Here is a 21,030-nt window from a genome sequence, read left to right on the forward strand (position 1 = left end):
ATATAGAGGTGACGGCCCATAGTTCAACCAGTATAGGCCTCCCAATGATGGCATTGTACACCGAAGGACAATCGACTACTATGAAGGTAGCGAGTAATGTCCTGGTAGCAGGCGTTGTACCTGCTGTCACTGGTAGCCTGATTGCCCTGCTGGGGCGAGTCCTTCACCAGAGAAGCCGTATATTGTTTGGTTGCAGGGCTCCAAGTCCTTAACGGACAATTTCATGCGTTCCAGCGAAGACTTATACAGGATGTTCACCGAACTTCCTGTGTCAACTAGCACTCTCTTCACCATCATATTGGCCATTTGGATATCCATGACCAGCGGATCGGAATGTGGGAACCGAACATGTTGGGCGTCGCTATCAGAGAAGGTTATTTCGCCTTCCTCTGACCGAGCCTTTTTTGGCGCGCGGCCATCCACGGTCATCATCTCGATGTCCTGGTCATGGCGCAGAGTCCAAGCATATCGTTCTCTGGCCTTTTCGTTGTTTCCCGCAAGGTTCGGGCCTCCGCAGATGGTTAACAATGTGCCAGTTACGGGATCAAGTTGCAAAGGTGGCGAGTGTTGGCGTGTGGGCGCTTGCTCGTTGCCACCCGGAGCTTCTCGTTGGGAATTTCCCGAGGCCCGTATATACCTTCTCAAGTGTCCTTGTCTAATAAGGAACTCGATCTCATCCTTCAGCTGGTTGCATTCATTGGTACCATGTCCGTAGTCATTATGATAACGACAAAACTTGGTAGTATCTCTTCTTGAAATATCCTTTCAAATGGGGGCCGGTTTCTTATAAGGCACACTGGAACTCGTGGCTTGATAAACCTCTCTCCGAGACTCAATAAAGGCAGTATAGTTAGTGAACCGAGGTTCATAACGATTACCCTTGACTCGTTTATTGTCAGAGGTGGAAGGCTCATTGTGGGGCCTTTTCCCCCCATTCTTGCCATTGCCGTTGCCGTTGCCTTTGCCATTGGGCTTGGACCCATTGGCGGCTTTGGCGGGCTCGGAAGTCCCCTTGTCCTTGCCCGAGGGCTTCCCTTCATTGGCGATGGCATCTTCGAGCTTGATATATCGATCAGCTCGATCCAAAAATTCCTGGGTAGTTCTGACCCCATGTTTTCTGAGGCTGTCCCAGAGAGGCGTGCGGCGCTTAACCCCCGCGGTTATGGCCATCATTTTGCCTTCGTCTCCCACTATTTTTGCTCCATCAGATGCTCGCAAAAAGCGCTGGACGTAGTCCTTTAGTGGTTCTCCGTCTTGCTGTCATATTTCAACCAGCTGATTTGCCTCAGCCGGGTGCACACGACCCGCATAGAACTGTCCGTAAAATTATTTCACGAACATTTCCCAGGAAACTATACTTGCAGGAGGGAATTTGAAAAACCACTCCTGTGCGGCATCAGAAAGTGTTGCAGGGAAGATCCTGCACCGAGTGTCTTCGGACACTTTCTGAATGTCCATTTGTATCTCAAACTTATTGACGTGAGATACTGGGTCACCATACTCGTCAAAGTTCGGAAGCGTGGGCATCTTAAACTTGCTAGGAGTTTCTACCATAGCTATCCTCTGAATGAAAGGAGTGCCATTCCTCCTATCGTGGTCGATATAAGATGTTCTTCCCCCGACCAGTTGCTGCACTGCCTGGTTGAGGGCATCTATCTGGGCTTGCATGGCGCCAGGAATTGTCGGGGCCTCTGGTGCTGGGGGGACATACTCGTCGTGCCGCTCCCGGCGATCATTAAGTACGTCTTTAATCCTCGTCTCTTCTCCGCTGCTCGCTAGCTCCGAGCCGATTGAAGACGTTATTTTGTCTGGGCTGCCCCCCAGCATCCCGTCTTTCAGGTTGGTCATCCCGAGGTGGCAGGCTTCTGCCTCTACCTCTTTCTTCATTCCTCCGACCCGCATTTCCTCTGCCTGAGTCAGCCTCGTTATAACCATGGCCATCTCTGAATCTTGATTGGCTATGGTGGGATTGACTATTCCCTCGGTTGCCCTCCTGGGCTGGAACCTCCTGAGCGTTAGAGGGTGGCCTGCGTTGGTCGGTAGGTCCCCGTGCATTATCATGCCGTGGGGGGCCTCGGACTGCAAAGCCTAACTCTGAGTTCCTCCTGCTACCAAGAGGACGCTGTCCTCTGCTCGGAGGGTTTGGCTCGTTGCCCCTATGGCGTCTAGGACTGCGGGGCGGCTGCTCGGCCCTATTCTGCCTTTGTTGCGGGGGATTGTCGTGACCAGCTTGGGATAGAGGTTGTGCTTCAGGGTCCCTTAACGGGACATCGTCCTGAGGCACTAGTGGCTTCTCGGGCCTTTGTGGGCTCCAGGGTTGGATAGGCGGGCTAGGATTAGGACCCCTCTATGGCGGCCCATTCGTAGGTTGATCAAGCTGCGAGGCAGGTGCAGCTTGGTTCGTAGCCAGTTGTAGGGCTGCTTTGAGGGCTACCATTGCCTCCCTCTAGCGACGGTCCATCTCCGCCTATCTTTCACTCAGCTCCAGGTGCTGCCGCTCAATTTCTTGTTGCTGCCGTGCCATAATTTCGGCAGCACTTTCCTGGCTGGCCCTCAGATTGGCCAGTTCATCCAACAATACCCCTAGGGTATTCTTCAGCGTCTCGAAATCCATTTCTTCCTCATCAAATTCCAAATGTGGCTCATCCTCAGTCACGTTTGGAGGAGGAGGAGGCGGGTGAGGTGGTGCAGCGCCGGCCGCCTATCCAGTTTTCTTGGTAGTTTTCGCCATTGATCTTTCAACGATAATGTATCAAGCTCTCAATGAAAGCACCAGAATGTTGACCCTGATTTTGGCCAACTGACACGAAGTCAAATATGCTCGATGTGGACAAACACGTTGAAATGAATGTGATGACAAAAACAATAAAGAACACAAGAGTTTACAGTGGTTCGGCCCCAGAATCTGGTAACAACCTACGTCCACTTGAATTGTTATTGATATAGGATTCAAAGGAGTGATCAAAGAACTAGGGTTCAATGAGTTTCACCAACCTCTAAGAACAAGACAATATATCAAATATAAGAACTCTAATCTCCGATAATCAGAAAGCAAAAAAGTCCCCTCCCCTTGAGCTATCTTTCTTTATTTATAAGCTCAAGGAAGATTTACATTAATTTGTTACAGATATTATTTCCTAAATAATTGGGTACTCAGGAAATCATGGGAGATAATTTTGGATTCTATCATAACTGCTAAGATTTCCTCCGTGTATAGCATATGTACAACCAGGCTGGTCGTATATAGAGATCGAACGTTGTGACAATAGATGCCTTCCTGGTCGATAGTCGAGCACGAATTTTGCTAGATGCCAGCCACGTGTATTAAATGTTTGCCATGTCATCCATGCCTGTTTTTTGGATAACAACTTTACTAAGTGTGCTGAAGCTAAACTGCTCGCGGCAATCATGACCAAGAAAGTGCTAGATTTCGTTGTCAAAAACATTGTATGCCGATATGGGTTGCCGACAAAGATTGTATCAGATAATGGCACACAATTTGACAGCTAGCTGTTTACTAATTTTTGTGAGCAGCATGGCATAACGAAGAGCTTTTCATCAGTTGCCCATTCACAAGCCAACTGACAGGTAGATACTGTAAGCAAAACTCTGAAGGACACACTGAAGAAAAGGCTTGAAGAAGCAAAGAGAGCATGGCTAGAACAATTGCCAGAAGTACTCTAGTCATATAGAATGTCACACCAAACAACAACAGGCCATACACCATTTTCCTTAGCCTATGAGTATGAAGCCATGTTACCAGTTGAGTTAGATCCACCCTCGCATAGAAGGATGACATACGACCAGAATACAAATAACCAGTTATTAATGGAGTCTTTGGACTTGGTTAACAAAAGGTGCGAGCAGGCCCAATTACGAGTTTCAGCTTACTAGCAAAATGTCGCTCGATATTTTAATTCTAAAGTACATGAAAGAAAGTTTGACGTAGGAGACTTGATACTTAGAAGATTTTTTCTCAACACTCGCGATCAAGCTGCTAGAGTACTTGGACCAAACTGGGAGGGTCCGTATCAAATTGAAGAAATTCTTCAACCAGGCACATACAAACTTGCTCGCTTAAACGGAGATCTCGTTCCTTGCTATTGGAATGGAGAACACTTGCGCAAGTATTATCAATGAACATTTATTTTTAATGATTTAGCTTGTATTAATTTTACTTTTTACAAGTTTTTGAACAAGGGTCGACCGGTTAGATGGCTGGTCGCTTATAAGTGTAAGATCAATTTTTGATCACTCGTACAAACACGAATCTTTGTCAATTTTTTACGAGAAATAAAAGGAATTGTGCGCATCCAATTATTCTTGCCAATTATTGTATTTATTACAAGTATTTTCTCATTACATGTGTTGTTTTGCTATATTATCATTGATTGTTTATAAGTACTTGAGTAGTAATGTTCGAACAGGTATTGGTCAATGGCAAGTGACTGAGAACCTTAGAGTCCTTGATCACTTGGGGGAATATAAAATAATAAGTGAGCAAAGCATATTATAAACATATGTAAACACAAGCAAATAAAGGAAAGCATACTATGACACATAGAGTATTTTTTAAAAAAAATTAGCTAATTTGTGAAATAATAATAAAGTGTTATGCTAGGTTCGATCATACGAGCAAATGTTATAATAGCAATTGTAATATCAAACAAAATATCTTTACACTGTGAGAAATTGCAGCTCAGATGTAATTAAAAATATTAAAAGAATAAAAGTGCCTTAGGCAGCAAGTTGTCTTAACACCGTGAATAGCTTGTTTGGGTGTTCTAGTTACATAAAAAATTTATAATTATTGTGTATCTGAAGGGGGGTCCTGTTGAGGTTGTTGATCGACAGAGGTTCCAACTTCCTCTTTGACGCATGTTGCCAGGGAAATTTCAGGAGACTTTGGGGGATTTTTCTCCTCTTCCAGGCGAGCAGCGCACTTGGCAAGTTCAGCATGTTTTACCTGCTCAGGCAGGTAATCAAAGTTCGCATCTTGATTATTCTTCCAGAACATGTAAAAGCAGTTAAAGGTGGCTCCTCGAAACCTCCCCAAGTTTAAGGCATTCTGCTCTTCAATCAGCTTAACACGGTCCTCCAGACTGTTGGCCTCCTTCATGCTTGCCTCCAAATCTTCTTGCAGCTTGGCTACCTCCTTGTAGTTGGTTTCAGAGGCTTCCTTGAACTTGTCCTTAGCAGCAACAGACCTAGCTAGATCTTCTTGTCTCTTCTTCAACTCGTTGGACAAAGCAACAACTTTATCAATAACTATCTTAACTTGGCCTCCAATGCTTTGACATTGGCCTCCCATGCCTTAATCTCCTTAGCATGCTTTGAGTCGACCTCGTCGGTGTGACGCCAACCGTTGTTCATGGTCAAAATACCCTGCGAACAATGAAAAGATGAAGTTGTCAGAGCTAATAAAATGAAATATTGTTCAACTAAATTAAAATACAAAAGAAACTCACGCTGAGGACTTCAATGAGCCCACGAGCAAGGACCTGACTGGGTCTCAGCGAAGGGAGGGAGATAAAGGTCTCTTGGCTGCGACAATGTTTGACTATCTTCTGAAGTCTATCAATTGTTGAGAAAGAGGCATTTCTTAACGATTCCATTGCCAAAGAAGCTCCCGCCTGGTCGGCGGAGGACGTAGTGCGAGGAGGAGGAGGAGGGGTAGTTATTCTGGAAGGAATGGAAGCTAGAGGGTCTTCTGGTCGAGCCTTTTTTCTTGAAGGTTCCCCACTATCTTCTCCATAATTTTTCTTGCTCAATTTCTTCGAGCTCGATGGTTTGCCTCCAGAAGCATAGATGTCGAACGCATCTTCGGTTTGCATGACTACAAGAAAACAAACACGAGCAGATATGTCAAGAAATATTTTTACATGATAAGGAAAAAAATTAAAAGAAATTCTAAGTAGTATACCCGAACTATTTTATTGGTTGCTACGTTATCTAAGAAATTATTGCTACACTCACTATCTATCTCGAAGAAGTCCAAGCTAAAACTATTTGTCAAAAAATTAATATTGTCATCCCTATCGAATAGATGATAAGGGATGGGCAATGTATCCAAAAGTGAAAAATCTATATCGTTCTCATCGAAGGATTCAAGTATAGGACCAACATATTCGGGTAATTTTTTTTTTTTCTATAACGCCCTGGTTACTCCAAGACCATTACTGTGAACTTTGAACTGTGCTTAACTCGCTAATCAAGTTCTTTGGTTATAAACGTGCATCTAGGTGTTAGTAATAGGTTAAGGTGGAAAACCAATCAAAAGGAAATGATATATTTTATTTAAAACATAAAACTATTCATGGGCCCATAAAAGCGTTTACAAGTTATTTACAATCCAAAATGGTCATTACAGTGTAAAATTTACAACCCGTCGACCTAAGCGGCAAAAATAGGGTTAACCCCTAGTTCCTCTGAGAAACTCCTTGGCCGTGGTGGTCAAGCGGCCGCATATGTACACATCACCACCTAAGCTCTCCACTCAAGGCTGGGTGAGCTTTTCTTTCCCTTTACCTGCACCACATAGCACCCGTGAGCCAAGGCTCAGCAAGAAAACTCATTACTGCATGTATATAATATCAAATAATGATCATGATAATCATCCAGAGCTTATAGCCCCAAACAAATGTGTAACAGATGTGTAAGTTACTAATGTGGATTCCACACCATTCACAAATGAGTGACCGAGTCACTAGCCTAAATCAGATGAGTGATTGACGAACGACTCACTAATGTAAACCAAATGAGTGACCATGGAGTCGCTAGTGTGGGTTCCGTACCCTAGCCATGTGACATTGCAGTCACCTAGGCCTTCTGGTCCTGGCTCTGAGTGACTAATCATGGAACTAGACAAGCGCTTTTAGTTTTCATCGAACTTGGGGTCGGTCTGGCATTAATGCTCATGGTGAGTCATTCAATGCTGATGTCGATTAGATCTAATCTTTTCGGCTCTGCGTTCATGATGCTTATGCCGCTCCTAATTCATAGGTCAATAATATACGGCCAGTGCTCAGTACTACTGTCGAACTTGACTAGTAAGTCACAGCATCACAATCAGTTCTGACACCATTACCGATTTTGACTAATAAGTTAGTGCCATTCACAAGTAAGCAAGATTTGTTAAGCATTTGATATGCAATCAATGTCCACATTTAAACACTTAACATGCCTTAATAATAACCATGCATGTCACATATGGGGTGCAGTTTTATTACTTCTGGTTCGAGCGAGAAATAGTAAAAGAACGACCCCTGAGAACGATCAACCTTTTGATTCCTTAGCGGTTACCTAGTCATAACCAATTATAATATTCATGAATGAAAATCAACAATAAAAGGGTCTTAACCTAAACCTCACTCCCGGGACCCCGAATTGTACCCAAACGGTGAGTAGATTTGATCCCGAGCCTTAGGAATTGAAACCCCGAGCCAAAAACACTTAAAAAGGCCCAAAACAGGATTCAGGAAAAACTACCCTGGGACAGCGCTGTAGCGCCCTCCCTTGGGCACTATAGCGCTAGGACCAAGTAGTTTCTGCCCTGGTTTTTCTTCTTTCGACACCACCATTTCCAACCTTAATAACAATCTTCCAAACCTCATTTTAAGTCCCAAATGAACCCAAAAACCATCCACACATATCCTAGGCATCATAACCCAAGTAACCCTAGCCAAAAACTCCCATCAATTCCCATTATCAAACCTAGAAAACCAAACTGAAATACAGAACAAATCTAGAGTTTTAATGGCTAGAACCTTACCTCAAGCTCAGTTTAGAACCCTCTTCAATGGTGGAACACAATCCTAAGCCACCAAGGTCCACTTCCCTAGCTTGAATCCTCAAAAGGAGCTCATGAATCCAAGAAGAAAATGAAGAGAAAATGAGGAGGAAAGATGTACGGGAGAGAAACAACTTGCTCTATTTTGGCTAAGCTTCTACAGCCTTCAATGGCTTAAATATATCTTAGGGTGAAAAGACATTTTTGCCCCTAGGTCATTTAAAGTCTTCTAAAGGCTCCTAAGGGTAAAACCAACATTTCCCACCTATTTCGATAAATCATAATTAACACCCTCCAATTCCCGTTATTCCCCAAATTCTCAAATACCAAAAATCCATATCCTATCACCCTTTAATTTCTGGCAACGTTCTAATCACCAAATTACCTCGAGACTCACCCCGAGCCCCGAACTTAATCCCGTTATGACCAAACTGCTAACTTGTACTCAAAGATCGTCTCATGCCGAATGGCTCGAGCAAATCCACATTATTATGTGGCCTCAAGAATAGTTCACCAACATGCATACAAATATACAATTACGCCCTCAATTGGCCAAATTACCAAAATGCCCCTATGATTAAATGTGGACCCACATACATGCATTTAACATCATATTATAATATAATTCACATAAACATGCACATAATAATTTAATGGCATAATAAATCAATTATGGCCATCCCGCCCTACTAATCCAACCATTAAACCTCATTAGGGATTTTGGTGCATTACATTTTCCCTCCCATGTTGGGGATGGATATTGGCTGGTTGAGTGTTGATGTTAGGCTCTCGAATGGTCACTCCTGTTGGTCGGGACCTTTGGGGCTGTGACACATCCTATTGCTGTTCAGGGTTCTCTTGCTCTTCAGTGCCATCTCTAGTGGCACTCCCCGTAGTTGATTCTCTCACCTCTTGGTGAGGCTCTAGAAGGCCAACCAGCCTCAAGTTACTTTCTGTGACCAACTCCTTGACATTTTTTTCTATATGTGTCATGCTGGCCAGGGCTGCAGCCGCAGCCATTATCTCCATCTCTGGAGTGGGTTCTGGTCGATACCATGGACCTAGGCACAATGCAAACCGACTAAGAACAAGGAAAAGATACAAAGCAACTAGAGGAGTGTCGAATAAAGATTAAAGGGTTTACATCCTCGCGTGAAGGCCATGTTATCTGCGACTAGGTCGATCATGAGGAAGTACTCTTGGAAGTACTTTCCCATGTTGGATTTATAAGTTATATCACTCAGGAATGTGCGACCAGATTCCTGGGGATAGAAATGGAAGAACCCCATGTTGCTTTGGTTGAGGTTGGATTTGAGATCGAACAGGTAGTTGATCTTGTGAGGGGTAGGCACATGCCACCTTTTATTATTATACAGGATATAGAGTGTTGAAAGTACTCTACATCCGTTGGGAGTTATTTAGAATGGGGCGACCTCGAAATAATTGGCTACCTCTCAGAAAAAGTTGTGCATGGGAAAAATTTCCCTTGCTTCTATGTGGTACCTCGACTAGGTGCTACAGGCACCTCCGAGCATGTTTGCCCTTTGGTTGGGTGTGAGCTTATATAAAGTAATCCTAGGAAACCCATACTTCTTGGGATATTTTTCCACCATCCTGGTCGATATGACGCTTGGAGGGGTGATACACTAGGGTACCTCTGCTTGTGGGCCTTCATATGGACGGGCCTTAGGTTGAATCTCTGGTGGTGCAACGTTCAAGGGTTGAGGGTCGTTCGAAGGATCCTTGGTGTTAGCAGATGGCTGGGTGGTAGGTGAGTTTATGGTTTTTCTTTTCCTATGAGCAATGTGTTTGACACGACCCATGTTTGGTTGATTCTTTTGAGAATTTTGAGGAAGTCTGGTCGTAGGAATTGGAGGTGGTGTCGAAGGATCTGGAAAAGGCAGAGAAGGTTGTTCCTGAACCTCGAACAGTAGAGCAAGCAGGTCGCTGTCTATTGGTCTCTCACCTCCCCAGGGATCATGCATGAATATCTGAGAAGAGCAAATGGGAAGTAAGAATCTACGAATAGAGAAAGAAGAAAAAGAAAAGTAAGGATAGCGTTGCTCATATTTAAAAGTTAAGTGTTTATACGACCAACAACATCCTGATAAAAACACAATAAACAAGAGAACATGTTGGAAAAATGGATCAAAAAGTGAATATGAAAAGAAAAACTTTTCAACTCCGAAAATAGGCAGGAAAAACCCTGTTTTCCCGAAATTCTAAAAAATTTCACATCGATTTTGAACCTGAAATCAGTGTAATTAAACCCAATATTCATTCTAAACATTGTTTTGTGCATTATATTGCCTACAATACCTATTTGTTATAGTATGTGTGGGTGTTTTTTTACCTAAACCCAATTTCCCCAAAACCTTCATTAAGAACATTCAAAATCCAGTTATCAACATTAATAAATATTTTATTAAAATTAATAAAAATGATTTAAAATAATTAAAAACTTATATATTTTCATTAATTTAAAATATAAGTTTTTTTTTTTAAAAAAAGCAAAGGAAAAATATAAGTTTAATTATTTTGATTAATTTTACTAATCTTAATTTTTTTTATTATTTTGAAAATGAACATAATTTAAAATTTAAAAAACAACCAAAATCCATTATTTTTATTATTTCCTTCACTTTCTTATTATTTCTCAAAATAGTTTTAAAAATAGGTATAAAAGTGTAATATTTTAAAAACATTAGATATATTTACTGCAAAAAAAAAAAGTTTGAGTATAAAAGTGTAACATTTTGAAGACATTGAGTATATTTACCGCAAAAAAAAAAAAGATTGGATATAAAAGTGCAACATTTTGAAAACATTAGGTATTTTGGCCGCCATTTACTCTTAAATATAATTAATAAATATAAGTGGTTAAGACACATACCTTGAAATTGGCATGTGTCACACGCCATGCAATGTGATTGGCGTGTAGCTGAGTGTATGACTTAGTCTTTGTCTATTTTATTTATTTTAATAATTATAATGTTTTAAATGTGATTTAATTCATTAATACAAACAATATGTTAGAAAAAGTTTCTAAGCAGGTTAAGTTTTTCTCAGACTTTTCACAGAGAAAAAAAGTATCGTATTTTTTTCTCAAAATCCTGAAAACCTAACTTCTTAAAGCCTATTCCAAGATCTTATGTGTTGAGAACATTTTGCAAATCACAAAATCACATATAGTTTCTCTACATGCCCACACACGTCTTGAGGTGTAGAGAACGATTCACAAGATCTTTGTTTGAGTTTCGTCAAAGCTTATGGATTGGATGTTCAATTAATTATACGAGTACAAGAAGTAAGCAAGGACACTTGATATGCTTCAGCTGGTATTCTTCTTCTATGTGTGTTTGAATTAATGTATGTATATTAATTGATCCGTTATTTATAGCTGTTTTAAATAAAATAAATTTGTGTTATTACCAGGGCCCACCACCGTGCATTCCGCTGCGCACTCGGTAATCTGTTACCAACACTTTCTTCTCATTATTCCTTAGATCTTGAACCCTAGTCTAGAGAGAGAGAGAGAGAGAGAGAAAGAGAGTTATGTCCTTTGATCATGTGTAGATCAGCCACCAATTTCAGATTGTGAGTGTAAACCTAACCATAGTCTCTCACTTTCTATTTATAATGACTCACTTTTGCCAAATTACTATTCTACCATTGATCTAAGTTATTCCTACAATTTCATTGAACCCTTTTTAGTAATTCTCCACTACACTATTAATTTCCATAATCTATAATTAACTTATTCCCCATAAGTTCTCTTAATTCTATAATGACCATTCTTTCAACAATTCTTGACAACAAAACCCCTAGAACTTGAAGGAAACCGTGATTTGTCACTTTTGTACATAATCTGAGCACCTTCGGTATTTTCCAACATAAAATATTTTACACATATATTAATATCACATGAACATATTCATTTAATCACACAACACATAAATTCACAAAATTACAAAAATACCCATCAAGAGTATTAGATTACCGAATTACCCTCAAATGAAAAAATTACTAAAATATCCATAAAACAGAGTTGTTTTAAGAATAACATATTTACTATGCTTAATATAGTTGTAGCATATTTTGATATTTTTGGAGATTTTATGTATGCTGCAAATGAAAAGTAAATAAATTTGGGTATATATTTGATAAAATAAAAAAATATAGGTAAAACTTAAATGAATATCCTAAATTTAGTTACACAACCTAATTTGCACTGCACTTGATGAACCTTTAGCTTTGACCAAATTACATTGACAGATAGTTGATGTTTGTAGGAATAACCTTCATATGTTATTACTTAGAAAATTATTTATTTGGCTAATATCCAATTACTTTGACTATGGGAGATGTCAAAGACAAAATAATCACACGAGCTTATCAATCAATAACAAAATACAAATTTGTATATATAGTGACACTAATTCCAAGTTTGTCATTTTGTCTATATTAAGGAAATTTAAAACATCACATTTTTTTCAATCCTAAAAAAAAGCTAAGTAGAACACCATTGTTGTGACATATATAGTGATAAAGATTAATATAATAATTCTTATTACTTTTATTTTTAATACATGCAATATTTGAGTTCTTTTTTTTTTTTAACTTTATATTAAGTTCTGGCTAGCATTGACTTCTTGTTAGACTTTCTTGTTTTCTTTACATATTTCATTGATAATCCCATTTTAGGTATGTTCGATCAAAATATTGAAGATATCATTGCCAATGATGTGATCTCTTAATCTTATAGATGATATAAAAAATATTCTAAGAAATTACAAAAATATATATAATTTCACTTTAGACTTTATGAAATACCAATTAATATTGAATCATTTACATTGGTTTTCTATACAAATAGAATGACACTTATGATATTCATAAATTCTTGTGACAATAAATAACATGAGAGATAAGGAATAAATAACTACTTGCGACAATAACATCGAAATAGATATTTAAATATATATTTATTTATAGACGCACACAAACATATTATTACAATAATGTAATAAAAATGTCTATTTTTTCAGATATTAAGACAAACCTATTTTTTAGACCAAAAGAAAAGATATTTTAATATAATAACACCATGTTTATAAAAATACACCTTCATATTTAATCACATGAGCTGGATCACTACTGACACTACTTGGACTGGAGTAAGGTATTAAGTCATAACTCCCAAGGACAAAAATCCCAACATCAGTCATTTGGCCCCCAAAAAAATAAAAATTAAATAATAAGAAACATATTTGGATGGATTGTTTCTGTTGGGCTTTCAGGAACTTTTCCTTCGTATGGCCCCACCTAGTATTCGGCCTAATCAACAGGCATCAAATCACTGAAGTAAGTACATCTATTTGATATAATTAGTGTTTTTTTTTTTATCAATACTATGATGTTATAGTAATTTAATTCTCTAGTCTTTTTCCAGCTAATCACATATAAATTCAAAGGCATGTGCAAACCATTTCACATTGTAATAATAATAATAATAATAACAAAATAGCAATCAAAGTCCCTTTCAATCTAATAAAAAAAAAAAAGCTAAACTTGCTCAATTTAATAAGGTTGGTTGAGTATTCTTCCTAAGTTTCAATAATTATACCCCACTTCTCATTTTTCCAATATTATTAACAATTATACTAAAAAAATTAAATTAAATTTGATGGCTAAGTTTTAAGGCCACTCTTAATTTTACTTCAAAAGTATTGCCTATGGGTGCGTGGGTGGGTGTAAAACGTCTAGAGATACGAACTAATTATATTCAATTTCCAGTTTTTCTTATACAAATGTCAAATATTATTTCTGAATATATGAAACTACTAGTGAATATTTTTTCTTCTTCTATTAGGTCATCTTCTAACCCATTATTTTATTTTAGAGCAACTTCAACTTCATTTTATACATCTATCACATCAAACTATTATTTTCTCTCCAACCTATTTCTTGAAATTTTATACCAAAAAAATATTCTCTTTCTTCTTTTCTTCTTTCTAATTCTCAATAATTAATTTAACTAACAAATGTTTATATCAAATACTATATTATTATCATAATTATATTAATTAGTTAATTGAAAAAATTAAAATTTATTATTGATCAATATTTTGTTCTAGTTCATATTACTTTTTTTTCCTGTTTGATTTAGTTTAATTTAATTTGGTATTTTAAATTTTGTAGTGTTATTGTTATTTTTTTTATTAATTTTGTGTTTCATATTTTTTTAGTAAAATGTTAATATAATACTAGAACTAAAATTTAAAAATAAAATATAATAATTATAAATAAATAAAACTTATAATATTAAATATAATATAAATGTGTAAATAAGATAAAAGGGTATGGATATATATTAGACATTTCAACCTTTAAAGTTTTATTTTAAATGAATAGCGGTTGCACCATGCAGCCATAGTATTCAACTTTAATGAAGTGTTCCATTGGAGCTCTTATTTATCCCAAAATGGTCTAGAAAATATAATTATGTTTAATTTTAATAAAATACCATTTAAAGCGTGTTTGAAAATTGTGTATAATTTCTAAATTGCGTAATTATTGCCCTAATAAAATTATACTCTATTAACAAATTTTATTATCATATTATATTATAGTTTTTTTGTGGCAATATTATATTATAGTTAGTAATTACATAATAATATAAAATATAGTTATTTTTTTAAGATAATTATACCAATACTCAACTCATCCCTATAAAAATTAGATAATAACATTAGACTCTCAATTACATTCAATTATCATAGTTATAATCTCACCCATTAAACAAACATATCTATCCTAATAATACCTTAATAATTCATATCAATTATCTTGTTCCTTCATAAAGTTCACCAAAAATTAATTATTAGTAGTAAGTGAAGAGAGTTTAATGTTTAATAATACCATTTTTGGTAGTATAAGGACAAACAACAACTAAAAAGGTTGATAAAAAAGATAAAAAATAAAAGAAAAATTTGTGAAAATTACATTTTTTTTAAAGTGAATTTGAACCCTGATCTACTTTTGATAATTTTTTGTAAAATGAACTCTATATAAAATTCGACTAGTTATCTAAAATTTTTAACCAGCTATCTAAAAATTTCAAGCGACTGTTTGAATTTTTTGATCAGCTGTCTAAATTATGAGACACCATTATGACAACGGTCTAAATTACAAAAGAAGATTAAGAATTTAAAAAAGGGTTTATACTTTTTTGAACTCTGTGTTTTGTTCAATTACCTATTTAGACCTTGTGTTTTGACAAATAATTTTTTGGACCCTGTGTTTTATAAAATTGTTCAAATAGAACCCTAAACTCAATTTTGATCAAAGTTTTCTGAACTCAAATTACAAATAATTCACTAAACTAACAATTTAAAACAAAAATAAAATTATTTTGCCAAACAACTGTGTAGTTATATTCAATTTTTTTTTAATCAAAATTGAGTTTATGAGTCTATTTGAACTATTTTACAAAATACAAAATCAAAAAATAAATTTATCAAAATATAAAATCTAAATACGTAATGAAATAAAACACAAATGCAAAAATATATAAATCTTTTTAAAAAAAATAGGTGGTTATAGCAAAAAGACCAAAATAAAAAATTAAACAAATTGAAATTACCACAAAGCCCTTGGGGAGGCATCCCAGCAATGACATGGGTAAGTGCCAACGGTCAAAGTTCCAACTTAGAGGCCAATAATATTATAATGCGGTAAGACGGCCATGGGTTAAATCACACAATACAAAGGCCACCACCACCTCCTTTTCTCTTCTTCTTCCTCCTCGGGTTGGTCGGTCTTCATTTCTTTTTTCTACCTTTGCTTTGTTTTGCTTTGTGTTCTTGTCACACAAGCTAAACTAAGCAAGCAATCAATCTATCGAAGCTAAAGATAAAAAGCCATAACTAGTTTTCGTGTCAACTATATCCCTTAAACCTCAGCCGCCTTTATTCAGGTTTGGTTTTGTTACTGAATTTTTGTCTTTCTGGGTTGAGGTTGAACTCATTTAATCATATCTAGCCTTTTATCTACAAGTTTTGAGTATTGGGTTATGATCTTTTTAGCTCTTTTTTGAGATGTGGGTTTGTGTTCTTTGGGGATTTGGTAGTAGAATTTTTTAAGGAAAATTTTGACACTTTAATCACTGTGGTACTATTCCATCTGGGTTCTTATTATTTTTTAGTTTTCTCAATTGGGTTTTGAAGTTTGTGATTGGATTTTCTACACACTGCTTGAAATTGTAGTGGCTTATATAAGAGGATTTTGGAGATAATTGAAATTTTCTACAGAAAGCCGCTTTGGTATTGACCCAATTTTGAGAAAATTTATGGAAAATTTGATCTTGAAAACGCTAGTGGAGCTTAGAAGTGAGTAGAAGACATTGGACTTGCCTGGTTGGATGCTGCAATTTGATCCCTTCAACTACTAGTAGCATTAATCAGCTTATTTATCTGAAAAAAGGGTTATTTCGTTGTCAAATTTGTGAAGGAAGCATTAAAGGTCTCATTTTCTGTCAAATTTGGGGTTTGTAGATTTTGATCAAAACTTCAAGGCGATTACACAAAATTAGTATTTAGAGTGCTGAACACGAAGATTAATGGGCTTCAAAATCTTTATCCTACTTGGCTGACTGGGCTGCGCTTGGTGTTGACTGGGAGAATTCTGAACTGATGCTCTAGTTATTATCATTTTGTTTATGCAAAGTGAGCAAATGCTGAGCTTTAGAATGGAGTTTGCTATTTTAAGCCTCTTGTTGCTAGTTCAATTGTCAGCTATCTATAGCTCTGGTTTCGTCACAGAGTCTAAAGTTTGTGGTGATCTTGTTGCCTATTCAAATTCTTATGGGAATGAATTGTTTTATATAAACGGGAATTTAGTGGAAAAAGATTTATTCTGTGGGGCTCTCCTAACCTACAATGGAAATGATTGCAACTTCGAGGGATACCTCAGAAGTGATCACTGTCAATTGGATGTTTCAACAGGTATGGTCTAGTATGAAGCATTATTTTATTTCCATAACTTATGAAACTCTAATAATATTTTTGCACTTTGATTTGCTTCTGCAGATGATTTTTTCTCTAAGAAAGGTAGGAAACTCTTGCAAAAGGATCCAAAATACAAATCCACTATCCCCGAACAGAAAAACGACGATGGAGAAGAAAAAAGGGATTCCAAACATGGGTCAACTAAAAGCAAAATTGGATTACTAGCAGCAGGATCCGTTTTAGCCTGTTGTATTGTTCTGTGTCCGTGCTTGCACAAGAAAAGAAAAGAAAATTCCTCCACTGCTCTTACCAAGGATCATCATTATACAAGTGAGTCTATCGCTTATATCGTATCTCACCATTATGTTGATTGAAAAGTTAATAACTATGTGTTACTTTGGTCCTATGAGTAAGTAATACAAGCTGTTCTTATTTTATTTTATACTTTTTGATGAGATCAACAGCAAGTAAACACTTAGCTCAAGAAGACTAATATGTGTTATTTAAAATGCCAACAATTACTGCGTTTGTCTCGATTAATAAATAAATAAAACTTCTTTTTAATTGTTGCTGCCTCTGTTTCATTGTATGATCATTTTTAAATTGTTTAAAAATTGATTGTGTTCCTGCAGTGGAATCCGTTTCCTCTTTTGAAGTAAGTTCTGCAGCTGAAAAAATCCCAGCTAGTTCATATCGTGTACCGCCTAGTCCTAGATTTTCTCCACAACTCAGTAGACTTGGATCATTGCATCTCAACATGAGTCAGGTAGCCAGAGCAACTCGTAATTTCTCATCGTCGCTTCAGATAGGTGAAGGAGGGTTTGGAACGGTCTACAAAGCCCAGCTAGATAATGGCCTTATAGTTGCTATTAAGCGAGGAAAGAAGGTAAGGATAGTTCATATGATCTTGAACCTACTTAGATAGCCTTCTTAAGTTTGATAGGTGCACTTAACTCGAGTGAACTTCACAAATTAAATTAGCTTAGCTTTACTACAAGTTGAAAGAATTAAAAGCATAAGAGAAGAGCATTATTTAATAATACTAAGGGAATAAATTTATGTTTTATAATGCTAATGAGGTTGAGTACTTGACTCAAATAAAGATTAAAAACCACTGATGATACAAAAAAAATATGCTCAGGGTGAAAAAGGGGGGTTGGGGGTATGTTTAGTTCCACCAAATAATATATGATGAAGAAATCGAAATATGACAATATATCAAAGAACACTAAGAACTTGCAAGTTAGAACTGCAACCTATTAGAATTTATGTGAAGAAAGAAATATAAGTGACTAAGTCTGCCTAAAATGTTTCAAATGTATAATCTTCAGTACCTTATAACATACAATGTTAATAATTGATTCATCTAATGGAATAAGAATTAAAACAGCTTTCTGGTTTGTGATTGTGAAATGTTATATGAAAGTAAGCAACATACCAAAGAACATAAGTATTGTGATCCTTATGGACTTGCACCAACTATAATTTAAATGTGATTATGGCATGTGATGATTGTGTTATTTAATAAAGAGTGGGCGGGATTTATTATCTCTATTAAAAATTCTTAACATGTTCTGATACCAATCCGTAGGGCATTTCATAGGAGTGCATGTCAAAGATACCAGATATTTTATTCATTGATGGAAAGTGATGATTCTTATCCAAATATTCAAAATAAATTAACTTTTTATCATCTTATAAGAGATTGAGATGATTCTATTAAATGGGATACCTTCGAATTTTCTTGCCATTTATTTCTCATTGATAATTTGGGGTTCAAAATTGAAACAAAAAAGGCATGTTTACTTGTGTATTTGACTTTAACATGAATATATGTTGTAGGAACAATATGAAAATCTCAGCACCGAGTTCAGCAGTGAAGTTGAGCTTCTAGCAAAAATTGATCACCGGAATTTAGTGAAGTTACTTGGTTATGTTGATCAAGGAAATGAACGCCTTATTATAACAGAGTATGTGCCAAATGGTACACTTAGAGAACATTTGGATGGTAAGTTTACTTTTATATTAGTATAAGAAAATTTTAATAAATTATTGTAGATAATAACAGTGGCACTAATTATTTTGCTGTTATTCTTGGCAGGTCATCGTGGGAGAATTCTTGATTTCAATCAACGACTTGAAATTGCCATTGATGTTGCTCATGGCCTAACTTATCTTCATCTATATGCTGGTAAAACGTTCTCCACATATCATTAGACTTGTTTCTAGGAGCAAAACTCTGGTTAACAATACAAGAACCATTACCTTTTTCCTTATTCTATTTTCCTTGGGGAGTGGGGAAGGGACACAGGAAGTTTTTGGAAACCTATAATCTATGCTAATGACCCTGTTACTTTGCTAATGCACTAGAATCCCTCTGCGTCTGAAGATTCCTTCATTACCATTTGCTTACTTATTAGAGTGTGAGACTTCATTTATGAATGCTCTTTCCCTAAAATTCCATTACTTGCCTAAGCCTTAAGGCATTGTTGGAATGATATCAGTAGATAGAAATAGTGGTGGACTGTTCATTATATCTTAACTGGAGAGTTTGTACTGGAAGATAAACTACCAATGTAGGCATTAGCTTAAGTTTAGAATCCTATTCATAGGGGACTCTTTTGTTCCAAATGCAATTGTACTCACTCTACTATGTGATGTTAATGTTGTACATCTTACAGTTACAAGTTTGTTTGTCTGTGAAAATTATTATTGCCTGATTTTCTGCTTTTCCCAAAACAGAGAAGCAAATCATCCACCGAGATGTGAAATCGTCCAACATTCTTTTGACAGAAAGCATGAGAGCCAAGGTTGCAGATTTTGGATTTGCAAAGCTGGGTCCAATGGAGTCAGACGAAACACACATTTCAACCAAAGTGAAAGGAACAGTCGGTTACCTAGACCCCGAGTACATGAAGACTTATCAACTCACCGCCAAGAGTGATGTATACTCATTTGGAATTTTACTGATAGAGATTATGACAGGTCGTCGACCAGTGGAACTGAAGAAACCCGTAGAAGAGCGGATAACACTCAGATGGGTAAGTCTATCTTTTGTCAACTGTGCAAGATTTCTATCAGGTTGTAGTTTTACAACCATTGGAGCACTTTCATATGAAACATGCAATACAGTTCAACAAGTTTAAGATTAACTATTTTCTAGAAGTTGAAATTTTTCGTGTTTGACCTTCATAATTAGTTACTCATGTAATCGTTCCCACTGTGGATGCAACTTTGACTAGGATAAGCTATTAAGCTGGTTAGAGCTGGCTCAAAATCTAAGTATGTTCATGACAGCTAAAAGTCAAAGTCAAAGTCATAGTCAGCTTTGCTCCCAAACTTCTAGACTAATTTCCATTAAGTTCAACAAGTCAGCTTCCACTAAACTTGTTTAACCAAAAGTACACATTAGGTTTGTTGAACCAAATCTTCTTTTTTCTACTATGACAGTTCATTTCAAATTATTCAACCACTTGGGAACTAAAGCCCTTTTTGTTTTTATTCTTATTCTTTTTTCTGTTTTACTATGAAGGGGTCTCTAATTTTATCTGTTATTCTTTTCTACATGTTCAGGCCTTCAGCAGATACAATGAGGGGCGTGTAACCGAATTGGTTGATCCTTTAATGGAGGAGGTTGTAGATGCAGAGATACTCAATAAAATATTTGGTTTGGCCATTCAGTGTGCTGCGCCTATTCGAACCGACCGACCTGACATGAAATTAGTTGGAGAGCAGTTGTGGGCAATAAGAGCTGACTATGTAAGATCTGCAAGAAGAGTTTAGTTAATATAATATGTATGGATTGGTTTCCACTTTTCTTCCTTATTCCTTTTACCTCCTACCTTACCCCTTTCTCCTCCTCCCCCTGAAAGTGTAACGTTTCTTCAACTTTTACCATGTAAAGAAAGAGTTTGGCTATGAACAAAGTTTTACTTTTTGGTTCTAATCTCTTTCTAGTTTCATTCTCATTCTTGTATATTGTGATACTTACTATTATGTTTCATTCTGATCTTTTTTTTAGTTTCATTCTCAATTCTTGTATATTGTGATACTATGCTTCATTCTATAAACAAAACTGTGATTACAATAGAAAATTCTATATTTTTATTAAATTTAACTTTTATCAGTTCACACCTTATAATTTCATGAAATATCAAGGAAAACTTATGCAAACAATTTAATTTTTGGTAAAAATCCATAATTAAGACAGGCGGAAAAATCATTTTAATCAAA

The 21,030-nt window shown here is 36.5% G+C and overlaps 1 protein-coding gene across 1 annotated transcript; it reads left to right on the forward strand.

Moving 5' to 3' along the window:
• The first annotated feature begins 15,541 nt into the window (after nt 1-15,541).
• LOC133782792 (calmodulin-binding receptor-like cytoplasmic kinase 3) lies at nt 15,542-20,817 on the forward strand. Its single transcript, XM_062222175.1, has 7 exons — nt 15,542-16,794; nt 16,879-17,127; nt 17,430-17,683; nt 18,640-18,805; nt 18,899-18,988; nt 19,540-19,838; nt 20,371-20,817. The coding sequence occupies exons 1-7, from the start codon at nt 16,509-16,511 to the stop codon at nt 20,578-20,580; spliced, it is 1,554 nt and encodes a 517-aa protein (XP_062078159.1). The 5' UTR covers nt 15,542-16,508; the 3' UTR covers nt 20,581-20,817.
• Nucleotides 20,818-21,030: the final 213 nt, after the last annotated feature.

Source organism: Humulus lupulus, chromosome 6, assembly GCF_963169125.1.
Source record: "Humulus lupulus chromosome 6, drHumLupu1.1, whole genome shotgun sequence".
Classification (NCBI taxonomy): domain Eukaryota; kingdom Viridiplantae; phylum Streptophyta; class Magnoliopsida; order Rosales; family Cannabaceae; genus Humulus; species Humulus lupulus.

Excerpts from the sequence above, each read along its gene's own strand:
- LOC133782792 (XM_062222175.1), top strand. The coding sequence starts at position 16,509 with ATGCAAAGTGAGCAAATGCTGAGCTTTAGAATGGAGTTTGCTATTTTA. Across the intron at positions 16,795-16,878 it reads TCAATTGGATGTTTCAACAG|ATGATTTTTTCTCTAAGAAA; the intron begins GTATGGTCTAGT and ends TTGCTTCTGCAG. Across the intron at positions 18,989-19,539 it reads TTATCTTCATCTATATGCTG|AGAAGCAAATCATCCACCGA; the intron begins GTAAAACGTTCT and ends TTCCCAAAACAG.